Here is a 15,017-nt window from a genome sequence, read left to right as displayed (position 1 = left end):
TACATTGAAAAGAACAGTTGAAATTGCTGTATCAATGGAAACAGCAGACAGGGAAGCAATTGATTTGCAGTCAGGAACATAAGTGAGCATAAACAAAATTGCAATGTTTAAACAGAAACCAGCCAGCCCGAACAAATTGTGTTACTGTTGTGGCAGAGACTCGCAGACCAATGCAATTTTAAAGACAAAAATGCAACAACTTAGAAAATGCAACAAAGTAGGACGCACACAAAGGGAATGTTGGGCAGCCAAAAATAAATGGAATGCACAGGGAAGAGATGAAGATTAAAAAGTCAAGTTGCAGTTTCAAAAACAGTACCAATCTGCATGTTGCTGATGAAAAATTTGATAGTGATAAGTAATATAGGACTGAGTGGTCTTGAGATTTACATTGTGAAAACTAACCAGAGGCAAGCAATATAGCTTACACCAGAAGTGAAGAGCAAATTAATTAAAATGGAATTGGACACTAGCTTTACTATTTCGGTTATTCCACAAAATGAGTTTGAACAGCATTTCAAAGATCTTTAACTGCAGATATCCAACTAAGAACTTGTATGGAGGAGAGGTAATTCCTATGGGAATAACATAGGAATTACAGTGAAATACAAACCAACAAGCCACTCTGGGCTTGTATGTTGTAAAAACAGGAGGGCTAGCATTGTGAGGCATGATGGCTGAAACAACTACAACCTGATCAAAGATCCATCCACTATTTGCTGCCACGTCCCCTGCAACAGAGTCAACTGAAAGTGAATTAAGAAGTTACTGGATGTTGCCACAGCAGTGTTCAAGGATGGCATTGGAAAACTTATCAAGGAAAGCATATCAAGGGTAAAATAGTGCTAAATTAAAATGACACACCCAAGTTATACAAAGCCCGTTCAGTTCCTTATACCATCTGTGATAATGTTGCCAGTGAGACAGTTCATAGGGAGGCTGAAAGAATTCTTTCCAAGTGTGACTGGAGCCCATGGCCAATGTCAGTGGTCCCAAAAGCAAAGACGAATAAGGTCACTATTAAACCAGTACTGAAAGTAGATCAATACCCTCTGTCCATGATAGAGGATATTTAAGCAAACCTTTTCAGAGGAAAACACTTCAGCAAAGTGGACATAGCCGAGGCCTCCCTACAAATGAAGATGGAAGAAGAGTCTGAAGTGGTTCTCACCATAAGTACTCACAAAGGGCTTTATTGCTATAATAGGCTTATCTTTGGGGTAGCATCTGCACCTACACTCTGGCAGCAATGGATCAGGTGCTGCAAGACTGCCCAGGCACTCAGCGTTACCTGGATGACATCATTATTGATGGTAAAGATGATAAGGAACATCTCAAGACAGTGTTAAAAAGATTAGAAGGGCTCAGGGCATGACATACCAGGTGGGAATTGTTTAAACTAACCACTGTGGTCCACACTATTGACACCACTACACAAATGTGCACCTCACTTAAAGTAAAACTGAGGATCCAGGATTCCCTCCCTTTTCTTCCAATTGATTTTATGCTTTGGAATTATGAAACTTACTACTACCTTCTATAATTAAAGCCTTTAAGTCCTGGGAAAAAATCTCATAAATCATACTTTGCACTCTTTCCAGCTTAACTTCCCAAAAAGGGGTTTTTTAAAAAGAATTTAAAAATGCTTTTTAAAAGGGTGTTGGAGGAATCCTACTCCTTCCCTGTTCACACATAGACTTATCCATAACATACACATTCACAGCTCCCATCACCTGTGCTCATCAAGACGTTGATGCAAGCAGATTTTCTTCCCATTAAGTGAGTTGCCATTGTCTATTTAAACAGGCATTTTTCCTGCACCGATTGCAAGCTCTAGCACTGGAAATTCCAAGATTTTGAAAGGCGAAGCTCTCCTGTTGAACCCTTGCTTACCAAGTGTGCCAATTTCCCCCTTTGCTCTTGCAGCACTGTCACATTGATGAGCAAACTACAGCTCCACCTGCCCCACATCACACATGGTCACTGTGGCTGGGACTTCAGGGGCTCTCAGTGCTGACTCATACAGATAATCAGTTAGGTTTTGAGACAGTCTTCCTGGTTACAACATAACTTAGGAAATCTTTGTAAATGTCAATAACATTTTTTAATCCCTCAAGGCTAGGGAGGGGCCTTAGTGGGCTGGCAATTTTTGTTTGACAGGGTAACGTGTGAGCAGCCTTTACTATTTAAAAGACATATGTTAAGGCTTCACTAGACCTGTGACCTTTAATATGATATATATACCAATAGAACATATAGTCAACCCTCCTTATCCGTGTGGCATTGGTTCTGGAACACCCCGTGGATACCAAAAAATGCGGACGTTCAAGTCCCCTATTTAACCCGTCTCGGTGAGGTGGACTTTAGAACACAATGGAGTTCCAGACCTTATTTAACCTGTCTCATTGTGGTGAACTTTAGGACACAGCGGAGCTCCGGACCTTATTTAAGCTGTCTCAGTGCGGTGGACTTTAGGACACAGCGGAGCTCCGGACCTTATTTAACCTGTCTCATTGCGGTGGACTTTAGGACACAGCGGAGCTCCGGACCTTATTTAACCTGTCTCATTGCGGTGGACTTTAGGACACAGCGGAGCTCCGGACCTTATTTAACCTGTCTCAGTGCGGTGGACAGAGAATTCAGGAGAACATCCTTTACGCAGAGTGGAGTGGATGTGAAATCTCCCCCATTGGGAAAGTCAAGGTGAACACGAGGACAGGTTTAAGAGTAATATGGATGAAGAGAAAAAGTTATGGGTTAGAGGAGCTGAAGTGCAATAGAACTCTTCTGGAGTGGAAACATTGCACATGGCAGTTGGGCCAAATGGCCTGATTCTCTGTTGTAAATTGTCCATCATTCAATGGTTTTCAGTAGACTGAAATCTGCCTGCACTGTACTGTGTAGACATGAGTGGTATAGATCGTTCAATAATTATTGTGTTCTTTATGCTTCGTGTTACTTTTATTTCTGCATCAGATCTAGAGTAACAATCACGTCGCTCTCCTTTACACTGAAGAATGACAATGAACAATCTTGCATCTTCCTGGTTCAAGAACTTGCCAGTTTCCACCTCAAATCACCAGAATCATTTCCTGGTAAATAGCCTCATGAACAGTCTGCACTTTATGCAGTGTGGGGAAAGCACATGGGAGGGGTGCAGACTAAATAGCAACAAGCATTTCCTCACAGCCTTATATTGCTTGAATCATATTTGGGTTTCTTCACTAGCAGAAACATGTTCTTGTTTATTCCCTTCATAACTTTAAATACACTCCAAAACCCACAAGGAAACACAAAATGTCACAGCCTGCTCAATCTTCCCCAGCAAACTGTGCTCACTGTAACCACAGTTTGCTTCAGAGCCATTTTCAGACAAGAAACAAAAAAAAAAAGAGGTTCCTGTGATTGCACAGGCCAAAAAACTGCTTACTTTCTTGGGCTAATATTTATCTTCAGCTAATGTTCCTCAAAAATAAATTCCCAGTCACTTGTTTTCTTTACTGTTTATGGGATCTTACTCTGTATGAATTGGCTGCATTGTTCCTACTGCTCTGTAAAGTGTACTCCATTTAAAGTGGAGGAAGATCAATTATTTTAAATATTGTGGAACTGTGCACAAAGGAGAGCTGCCACAAAGGAGCTGTTGAGCCCTGGGGTAGACCAGCCACGATCATATTAAACGGTGGAGCAGGTGAGAGGTCAACTGGCCTATTTCTGTTTTTGTTTTCTTGTGGAAAACAAATCGGAACTTCCTGAGGTTCTGAAAAGACGACCAGCATTACTGGTCTTGGGGCAGGGTGTCCAGACAGATCCAACCCTCTCGGATCAGGAGTACCAGCCTCTGGACAAGCTGTCTCGACAAACCCAGCCCAAACCATGATTTTTGCTGCCACTCCCAGTGGATGCTACACAGCCCAATGTATTCACACGTCAGGAAAAATTTGAGTCTTTACCAAAGTGGTTTACCCAGTTGTAAATGTGCTCACCAATCCACTTCAACTGGGGTAAAGAAAAATAAAGATGAAACCTTGGCCTTTATACTAGGGCAGGAACCTTCGATCCTTCCACCGAAGGCTTCAGAGTCAGAGAGCCACAACTCGCTGATTAAAAGGAAGATTTACCCTGACTTATCAAGTGACGAGCAGGGAACAAGAATGCAATCCTGCATCCAGATCAGTAAGGCTGTCTCCAGCGTAGACTGCTCCCACATAGCACCATTGTGTCAGCCTCCACACTATTCCGACTGTTTCTTCATAGCTATCATTCCACTAATGCTTCCTACCACTGTTCTTAACTTACCTGCCCTTCTCCTGGGCGATTGTGTTAACACGACTACTTCATGAACACAAGAGATCCTGCAGATGCTGGAAATCCAGAGTAGCACAAACACAATGCTGGAGGAACACAGCACCTCCAGAAAGAAATAAACATTCGACAGATTGGGTCAAGCCTCTTCATCAGGATTTGGCCCAAAACATTGACTGCCTATTCCTTTCCACAGACGCTGCCAACCTGCTGAGTTCCTCCAGCACTGTGTGTGTTGCTCATCCTTCAGTTTTGAGGAGATGTATCCCAAAGCTCAACTCAGCTCCCTTCCATCGACCTGTTATTGGTTTTCAGTGCCTTTTCACCGTGTTACTATACATCACACCTGAGAAGACTGAGACCGCAGATGTTGAGCACAGGACACGTATTTATCTGCCTCATCCACTAACTCATTCCATTTTTGCATCACCGTAAATGAAGAGGTTACTTCTCAGGTCCCATTTCAATCTCTTCCCTCAGCTTAAACTTATGCCCTCTAGTTTTTGTTTCCTTTTCCCTGGGAAAGAGAGATAACGTGCACTCACTGTATCTATAACCCTCACGATTTTATGAACTCCAAGGTCTCCTACATTGCAAGGAATGCTGGCCAACCTCTTACAATAACTCAGGCCCTCTAGTCCTGACCGTATTCTTGGAAATCTTCTTTTTACTCTTTCCAGCTTAATGATGTATTTCCTCTAATGGAATGAGCAAAACTACGAACAATACTGCACATGCAGCCTCACCAACATCCTGTACAACTGCAACATAACATCCCAGCTCTTATCCTGAACACACTGACTGATGAAGGCCAGTATACCAAACATCTTCTTCACAAACCTGTCTACCTGTCACAAACCTGTCAAACCTGATGCTACTTATAGTAAACAATGCACTTTTAAGATATAGATTCAAATTTATTACATGTACTTCAAAACATACAGTGAAACACATCATTTGCATTAACTATCCACGCAGCCAAGGGTATGCTGGGGGCTGCCTGCAAATATAACCATACAGCGCCAACACAGCATAACCACAACGCTCAGCAGAACAACTCTGATGCACCATCAATAACTCTTGGAGACGTGAGGCAAGAGATAGGCTTTTATTAGCTGGAAAAGATCACTATCAGCAGCAAGAGACCCCACACAACTTCCTGGAGACTGAGGGAGGAGCAGTGCCTCCAATCGCCTTTATACAGGGGTCTGTGGGAGGAGCCACAGGAGCAGTCAGCGGGGGGGGGGGGGGGGGGGGGGCGTGTCCAGACAGCTATATGTAGTTCACCGCAAACTCATAACACAGCACGCAGTAAAACGACAGCGAAATAAGCCCCGTTCCTCCTTCTCACCCACGTATATACAGTCCTCTACCCCAAGACATTCCATATTCCTTGGCCTCTAGAGGATTCAGATTAAGATGCGTTGGGCCTTTGTCCACCCCAGTGGACTGCAGAAATTCACAGACCTAGAGCTCCAGCCAATGAGCCTAGAGTTCTGTACCTGTGATTCAATGCTTCTTTTTGTACTCTTCAATCACCCCCCCCAGTGTCCATCGCTCACTGTCCAAGCCCTCGGCTGTCTGGCTTCCCAAAATGCAACACTTTGCACTTGTACGAATTAAACAGCGTTTGCCAGCATTTTGTTCACTTACCTAGCTGATTGGGATCTGTTATGAGAAGATTTGACAGGACAGGGTTAATCTTTTGACACAGACAAAAGCAGGAAAATGTGTTTTATTTAGTGCTCAGTCATTACTAAATCCAAAAAGGAATTTGGGATAAACAACTAGTGGAAATTCCTCCCACACCCAAGTGAATAATAGCTTATGGGAAAACAAGATAACTAGAAGGGGGAAATGGTATTGTGGGTCAGGTTTGGAGAAGGGGAAGAGGGTTGGAATATTTCTATACATCAACGCCTTCACTGATCAGCTGGATGTCGATTCCCCTACAACAGAGCAACTAAGTGTAGATCTTGTACCTGGTGAGATCTTGCACACCCTCAGTTCAGTCTGCAAGGGTCACCTGGAACTTCCTCTTTCCTGTTACTATGCCCATCATCAAGGACATTCACAAGTGGCATTATCTAAAAAAGGTGACAGCCGTCACCAAGAACCCTCTCCATCCAGAACATGCCCTCTTCTCGTTATTAGCATCAAGGAGGAGGTACAGGAGCCTAAGGACCACACTCAATTATTTAGGAACAACTTCTTCCCCTCCTCTATCAAATTTATGAATGGTCTACATTACTCTTTTTTGCACTGCTTACTTATTTTGTAATTTATAATCCTGCTGTTGCCTGTAACAAGTCTGTACGTTCTCCCCGTGACCGCATGGGTTTCCTCCGGGTGCTCCAGTTCCCTCCCACAGTCCAAGGACGTATCAATTGGTAGGTTAATTGATCATTGCAAATTGTCCTGGGATTAGGCTACAGTTAAATTGGGGGTTGCTAGGTGGTGCGGCAGGAATAAACTTAAAATAAATCATTTTTTATGTCTTCACATGTTACTGCTCTTGTCAAGCACAAACTTAATGCCATACAACCTGTGACAATCAACCTGATTTTGATTCTGTCATATCAATTCCCATCTATGCCAGCAGTGGCTTCTGACTTTTACACTGTACCAGAGAAGCACAATACAAACTCAAGGAACGGCATCTCATCTTCTGATGACTGTCCCTGGGTCTCCACAATTAATTGAACAATTTCAGGTATAAATTGATATCAACTTGGACTGTTAACTCTATTCTCTCTCCCGACACTGTCAGAACTGCTGAGTATTTCCATCACAACTTTACCTCAGCTGTGGTATTTCATATTTCACTTTCCCCCATCTTCTTCAGTCACAGCCATCACCCCACTAATGTCACCTCTACCCTTCCCTCCTACAGAGTAAAATGTGTTCGCTTTCTAACTTTTCCCACTTCTAATTGACGGCCATTGATTCTCCATGTGTTGCCTGACCCGATACTTCTAGCATTTTCAGTGTTAGTTACAGTAAATTAATTGTTGAGTCAAAGTAATCATTGCAACATAGGAAACATTCTTAACTAACCAGCAAGGAGGCACAGAGGCAGCAGACTGGCTTTGCACTACTTTAGCTTCCAGTGGAGTTGGTGACTATATGGAAAGCTGTCCAGGCATGTACAATAACAATACATAAAAGACATCTGGGCAGATACAGTGTTAAGTTTTAAAGGGATATACTCAAATGGGACTAGCTTAGGTGTGCTCCTTGGTTAGCATGGGTCAGTTGGGCTACAGGGCCTGTTCCCATACTTTGTTACGCTACGACTGTACAAAGGCTCCTGGAATGTGGGGGCAATACGTATAACGTGGATTCAGAATTGGTTAATGGACAGGAAAAAAAAAGGAATGATGGGCCCATCTGCTAGTCCCCCAGTGCTCACTGGGTTTTCCAAATGTACCTCCCGCAATACAGACAGTGAGTGGGGGCTGGAGGCCAGATGCATTCCTGTGGAGGTGGAGTCAGCAAGTAGGGAACACACCGATAAAAATGTTTCAGCTGCGAAGGAGTCAACAGGAATTGGGAGGGAAGTGTGGCACGGTGGAGTAGAGAATTAACTTTTAGAATATTGGGATAGAGCTGGGGGGCGGGGGTAGCAGTTGGCCTTCTCCCGGTCCTACGTTATGCAAGTTGTGTTCTACTGTCTTTCTCATCTAACGGGCACATCCAAAGGCATTTATTGAGCCCAAAGCGGTACTCCAGGGACAGTTTAACCAGCATCCCATAAAAAACTGTATCAAAACATCCAAAATTTTATACTGCAGATCACTTGCATTAAAAGGGTGATCACCTAAACATCAACTGTTCAGGAATTATGACCCAACAGATCTCACTCCATTTAGTGGAATCAAGTTTATTTTTATTTCACGTAGTATTGACGTTTTTAATCAAGTTACAGGTTTAATGTATAGATTTTTAACTATCTTAAAAAGTCCATTTAAACATTATAGAAGATCAACCATTTAAAAGTGGTGACAAAATATTTGACAGCAGCAACTTGTGAAGGGTGATGCCAGGGACTGCCTCAGGATCCACCACCTGAGGTTGAGTTTCCACTCACGTCAGGGCAGTGGAGGGAAAGCTTTCAACATTGGAGGCAAACGATGGACTAAGCTGAGATCGAATACAACCCAGACCAACACGTCATTTTTGGTTTGGCAAGAGAGGTTAAACAGTTTGGATTTGTATGTTCTGGGTTTCATTTTGGTTTTGGGGTTGTATACAAGATCCTGAGAGAGCTTGACGGAGGAAACTGAGAGGAGCAGTTCCAAAATGAGGGGCTGGTCATTTAAACTGAAGTGTACAATAATTTCATTTCATTGAGGTGCTCTCCGAATCTCTACTCCAGAGAGGAGTCTAGATCAGAAGGGTATTTAATGTGGAGGTAGATACAATATGAAACCTTGGGGAATTGAATGATTTGAGAATTTGGCACAGAAGAGGAGCTGAGGCCAGTACAGATGAGCCAAGATCATGTGGAATAGTAGGACAGGCTTGAAGAGCTGAGGGGCCTAGCTCTGCTTCTATTTTGTTGTATTCAGGTGCAATTGGAGGAGTATCTAAAGATGCATCAATGAGTCTGATAGATGGTGTACGATGTATCTACACATGGTGCAAAGGTGGGTGGAAAAGCAGGCCATGAGGTGGGAGCAGAGAGGCACAGGTTAGATTTAAATTCAGGTATACTTATCAACTATACATCAAAATATAGAGCGAAACGTGTTGTTTGCATCAACAACCCCAACACACCCAAGGATGCGCCGGGGGCCGCCCACAAGTGGCTCATGATGTTCAGAGGGGGAAAACTGATACTTAGAATACAAGGATAAATATTATCACTTGCTTTTGTACAACAGAAAAGAAGATTTTCTCCCCCCTAAAGAGGAGATTGCTAAGAAGTGTTCTGAGAGAGCTGGGGTGTCCTTCCACACAACTCCGCGAAAGTTAAACTGCAAGTTCAGCTGTCAGTTATTGAGGCATGTGTAAACCTTTACAGCAATGTTAGAGTACTAAAGCAAAGACTTACGACAATTATTAAAGGCTTTGGAGAGAGTGCACCTGCAATTGTGATGACCATTTCTCCACCCTTCTCAAATAATGCAGATTTGCCCTGGAGGGAGCTGGATTATGGTTCTGGGGAATGGGGATGGTATAATAAGTGATTGGGAACACCGGATCTTTATCCGTATATGGGTGAAACATTTCAAGCCAGGGGCTTGGCAAGAGATTCTACAACCAAATAGTCATAAGGAGTCATTTGCTTAGGATACTCTTTCATTCAAAACATTGAGAACCTTTTGGAAAAACTTTTGGCACCAGGTGAATGGGTTATTGATAGAGGTCAGCGGACTTCATGAAACCAAGTGGTGGATCTGGCGGGCAAAGCAAGAGGTAAATAATGAACGGTACGACTGAGTGTTAGAGTGGAGAGCAGGAGCCAAGCGCTCGTGCTTCACAATGACACCCAGCACATCAAAGTGGTCAGGAATCTTTAAACAGGCTGCACAGTCAGTGCAGCCTTACAGCACCAGGTTCAATTCCTGCCTCTGTCGGAAAGAGTTTGTACATTCTCCCCGTGACTGTTTGGGTTTCCTCCCAGATTGCAAAAAGGTGTACAGGTTATGGTTAGGAAGTTGTGGGCATGCTATGCCACGTAGGTACTGGAAGGCTTACCACACACTTGCAGGCTGCCCCCAACATATCCTCAGACCGTGCTGGTCATGACACAAATTACACATTTTACTGTATGTTACACTAAACATGACAAATAAAGGTAATCTTTAAATACAACAAATATAATTTAAGAATAGGCTTTGATTTCTACGCAGAAGTGGCACATGATACCTTGCAAGGGAACTGAGAAACTGGGTTACTTTTAAATTGCACTTGGGTAATTTTAAATCAGTGATTAGAATTGTTGCAGGCCAATTGGCAGGCAAAACTAAAATGCCGCAGATGTCAGAAAACTGAAATAAACAGACTTGCCAGCGTTTTCAGTCGGAAATGACTGCCTCTATTTCTCCGCACAGTTGCTGCGCAATATTTCTGGAATTAAGGCCAAACATTCGAGGTTTAAAAAAAATTGTCGGATGGTTAATCTCTTTCCCTTGTTGGGAAAGATTAAGCGTTAATTAAACAGTTGGATAACGGCAAGTCAAAATGAAAAGGTGATGACTCCGCATGGGCTCCTTTACAATTAAATATTCTCCGAGTTGACATCCTGCTCTCCCCTGGCCTGAAGGGCTCTACCAACTATTTCATCAAAACGATTAATAGGCATGATCCCAAAAGCAGAATACTGTAGGTTAGAAGTCTCAGATAACCCCCGGGTTTTCAACCTGAAACTTGGACTTTAAAAATGAGTGCGAATCAAGATAAAAGTACAAACGATGGAAATAAAACAACTAATAAAAAAGAGAAAATGCGATAGATAGGTACTCAGCCAGTCAGATCTCATCTGTGGGAAGAGTAACAGGTTAACGTTGCAGGTCCACACATTTCAATAGAACTTAAGCTTGTGCACTCACTCCAGTTCGGCCAGATTGTCAACGTCCTGCTGCCCGCCGCTCCTGCAGGTCCAGCCTGCGGACGAGTTGGTCATCTCCACGGCCGAGCGCAGGGGCACCCACTCTCCCCGTTGGGAAACTACCAGCAGCCAGCGAACATTCCACTTGCCCGTTCCGACCCCCCGCCAGCTGCGGGGAAGTTACGGAAGTGTCTGCGCCCGGCAACCCCGCCCCGTTAACTACTTGTATGCTGCACGCCGAGAGCGGAGAACTTTACTCGCCGCTTCCGTACGTTCAAACCGATTTCATCCAACATTAATCGAAAGAACATAGATAAGTCGTTGGGTATAATTAAAGCGGAGGATGACAGGTTCCTGATTAGTAAGAGCGCCAAAGAGAAGGCAGAAGAATGGGGTTGAGAGCGAAAACACATCCGACGTGTTCGAATGGCGGAGCAGATTCGATGGGCCAAACGGCCCAATTCGGCTCCTACGTCATATGGCATTACAAATGTTTAACAATTCATCCATCCAATACAACTCAAAAGTGTATACATTGTATAATATCACACACACACACACACACACACTCACACACACACACAATCACACACACACTCACACACACACACACACACACACACACACACACACACACACACACACACACACACACACACACACACACACACACACACACACACACACCGAGAGAGAGGCGAGCCTTTTATAGTTTCCAGCTTCAGCATCTAATTCTATGTGAGCAGTCGATATGTTCAAGGTGGGGAGCTTCTATCCTGATGTTCTAAAGGTTTTGCGAGGCTAGTTCACTGTAGATCAGTTTATGGATTGAGCTAGTGGAGACCGCCGCAGACAGTTCTGCTGCTTGCTAGCTAATCCTCTACCTCACCTCTCCAATCTCTCTCTCTGCTGTGCCAGAAACCAACAGTTCACTCTTCCCTGCATGAATTTACTGTCACTAAAACAATAGGAAAGTAAATCTGACATTGAAAGCATGATTGGCGGTGGTGAACAACAGGTCTGACAGGGTGCTAATCCTCGGACCCAGCACCTCGTTCTCATAACAGAGTGAGGCGACATAAACACTGGGCTCATTGGTTCACAGAGGTGTATGTAAATTGGTTACAACACTAATGTTAAAATGCTTTTATTGACAAAGGCTGAATAAAACTAGTCAAGAAAAAAGGAAAACTTACAAAAGGTTTAGAGAGCTAGGTAATGTTAGAGATCTAGAAGATTATAAGGCTACTAGGAAGGAGCTTAAGAAGGAAATTTGGAGAGCCAGAAGAGGCCATGAGAAGGCCTTGGCAGGCAGGATTAAGGAAAACCCCAAGGCGTTCTACAATATGAAGAGTAAGAGGATATGACGTGAAAGAATAGGACCTATCAAGTGTGACAGTGGGAAAGTGTGTATGGAACTGGAGGGAATAGCAGAGGTACCTAATGAATACTTTACACACACACACAGTGCCTAAGACTGTAGTAGTATTGCATTGTACTGTTGTGGGAAAAAACCATGAGCTGGCTGAGTGATGATAAACCTGATCTGATATGGATCTCTACTGTGGGCTGAGAGTGGGAAGGGGGCAGGGGGAGGGAAATTGTGGTTGGGGAAATGGGAAAAGCGAGTGGGAAGAACCAGAGAGACAATCAGTAATGATCAATAAACCACTTGTTTGTTATCAAATGACACTGCCTGGTGTCTCGGGGCTAGGTGTGGCTGCACCGGCGTCACCTCCTGCCCCTGGCACTTCTTCTCTGCCACCTGTCTCCCCCCCCCCCATGGCACCCCACCCTCGCCACTCCCAACATCCTTTGCTCCCACCAGATTTACGCAGTCACTCTCCGCTCCAAGTTGACAAACACAGTTCTGTGGAGAAGTCTTAGAGTCCCCAGCTAGATATAGGTGCCTAGGACTTTTGCACAGGACTGTACGTGTTCGAGCACATATAAGAACACATGCAAGCATGTGAAATTACACATCAAATACATAAATAGATACAGCTTTGAGTTCCTGCCTTTTAATATCCTGGAGAATCTGTCTTGGGCCCAATGCACCAGGTGCATTCACAAAGCTAGAGAAAGAATTTGTGGAGATTCGCAACCTTATAAAAGACTGTTACACTCTGTCTGGTATGCACAGGCTCACACGAGGCTGCAGAGGTGTATAGACTCAGCAATTCCATCGTGGGCACAGCTCTATCACCCACTGAGGCCACCTTCAAGTGGCAGTGCCCCCAAAAGACAGCATCCATCATTAAGGGTCATCACCGTCTGAGATCTGCCTTCTCATTTCATTTTTAAAATCCTTTTTATTAATTATTATTGAAGATTAACAAAAAAAACTTTCAGGTAATCAGGGCAATATGCCATTATGTACAATGAAGAATTAAATTAGCAAATAACAAAGTTAAGCAATATATCAATAATAAGAAAAAATAAAATATTAAGAATTTTTTTGAAAGAAAGAAAAAAAAGAAAAAAAAAATCCCCATTGGGAGCTCAACCCCGGAGCTATACATCATGCAAGCTTCCATCGAAGAAAGACATCAATCTGCCAACTCAGATCCACTTAAACAAAAATCAGAAGGACGAGATCTGCCTTCTTCTCATTACCACTGGGGGAGAAGGCACGGCCTGAAGACCCATACTCAACAATGCAGAAACAGTTTCTAACCCCCGGTTATCCGATTTCTAAGTTTGAAGTAGATTTTATTAGCAAAGTGCATCCTTTTGGAATAGAGATGAGGAGGAATTACTTTTGCCAGAGAGTGGTGAATTTGCGGAATTCCTTGCCACTGGCAGCTGTGGAAGCCAAGTCTTCATGTATATTTAAGGCAGAGGTTTATAGCTTCTTGATTGGTCCGGGCCTGAAGGGATATGGAGAGAAAGCAGGAGACTGATGAGAGGAAAATTGGATCAGCCATGATTGCAGACTCGATGGGCCAAATGGCCTAATTCTGCTCCTCCATCTTATGGTCTTATAACAGAATCAATGAAAGAACACCTAACTAGGGTGCAGAAGACAATAAATAGTGCAAATACCTGAAGAAGAAATGATAATAATAAATAAGTATTGAAAACATGAGATGAAGGAGTCCTTGAAAATGAGTCCATTGGTTGTGGGAACATTTCAATGATGGGGCAAATGAAGTGAATGAAATAATCCCCTTTGGTTCAAGAGCCTGATGATTGAGGGCTAGTTACTGTTCCTGTACCTGGTGATGTGAGTCCTAAGGCTTTTATACCTTCTTCCTGATGGCAGCAGCGAGAAGAGAGCATGGCCTGGGTGGTGGAGGTCTGTGATGACAGATGCTGCTTTCTTGCACCAGTATTTCATGTAGATGTGCTCAATGATTGGGAGGACCTTAACTGTGATGAAATCTACTACTATCTATATCTACTTCTTTTTGTAGGATTTTCTGTTCAAGGGCACTGGTGCTTCCATCTCAGGTTGTGATGCAGCTAGTCAGTATGCTCTCTACTACACATCTATAGAAGCTTGTTAAAGTTTTCGCTGTCACGCAGAACCTTTGCAAACTCCTAAGGAGGTAGAGATGCTACTGTGCTTTCTTCATAATTGCACCTATGTGCTCCTCTGAAAAAATGATGTCCAAGAATTTAAAGTTGCTGGCCTCTGACGAGGACTGACTCATGGACCTCTGCTTTCCTTCTCGTAAGTCTATAATCAGCTCTTTGGTCTTGCAGGCATTGAATAAGAGGTTGTTGTTATGACACCACTCAACCAGATTTTTAATTCCCTCCTGTTTGCTGATTCATCACCACGACCTACAACAGTGGTTTCGCCAGCAAACATGACTATGGCATCGGAGCTGCGCTTTGCCACATGGTCGTAAGTGTAAAGTTAGTAGAGCAGGGAGCTAAGCGCACAGCTGATGGAGACTGTGGAGGAGATGTTGATGGAACTGGGATCTGCAAGTGAGGAAGTTGAGGATTGAATTGCAGAAGAAGGTATTGAGGCTGAGGTCTTGGAGCTTATTGATTAGTTTTGAGGGGATGATGGTATTGAGTGCCAAGCTGTAGTCGATAAAAAGCATCCTGATGTATAAACCTTTGCTGTCCAGATGTTCCAGGCTTGAGTGAAAAGCCCATGAGATGGCATCTGTTCTGGACCTGTCGCTTCTCAGGTGGGAGT

The 15,017-nt window shown here is 43.5% G+C and overlaps 1 protein-coding gene across 7 annotated transcripts in view; it reads right to left on the bottom strand.

The window, feature by feature from the left end:
• dapp1 (dual adaptor of phosphotyrosine and 3-phosphoinositides) overlaps positions 1-15,017 on the bottom strand; it is a 237,343-nt gene that overhangs the window by 73,327 nt on the left and 148,999 nt on the right. The window contains exon 1 of one of the 7 annotated variants that reach the window (XM_059965467.1): positions 10,863-11,040. The exons of the other annotated variants lie outside the window; for them this stretch is intronic. Coding sequence (XP_059821450.1) covers positions 10,863-10,936 — 74 coding nt within the window. The 5' untranslated portion in view covers positions 10,937-11,040. Of the gene's footprint in view, positions 1-10,862; positions 11,041-15,017 lie in introns of those variants that run through there. 7 annotated transcript variants of the gene reach the window in all.

This window comes from Hypanus sabinus, chromosome 3 (genome assembly GCF_030144855.1).
Source record: "Hypanus sabinus isolate sHypSab1 chromosome 3, sHypSab1.hap1, whole genome shotgun sequence".
In the NCBI taxonomy this organism is placed as follows: domain Eukaryota; kingdom Metazoa; phylum Chordata; class Chondrichthyes; order Myliobatiformes; family Dasyatidae; genus Hypanus; species Hypanus sabinus.
Note: the sequence above shows the minus strand (reverse complement) of the source record. Positions and strands in the feature narration are given on the sequence as shown.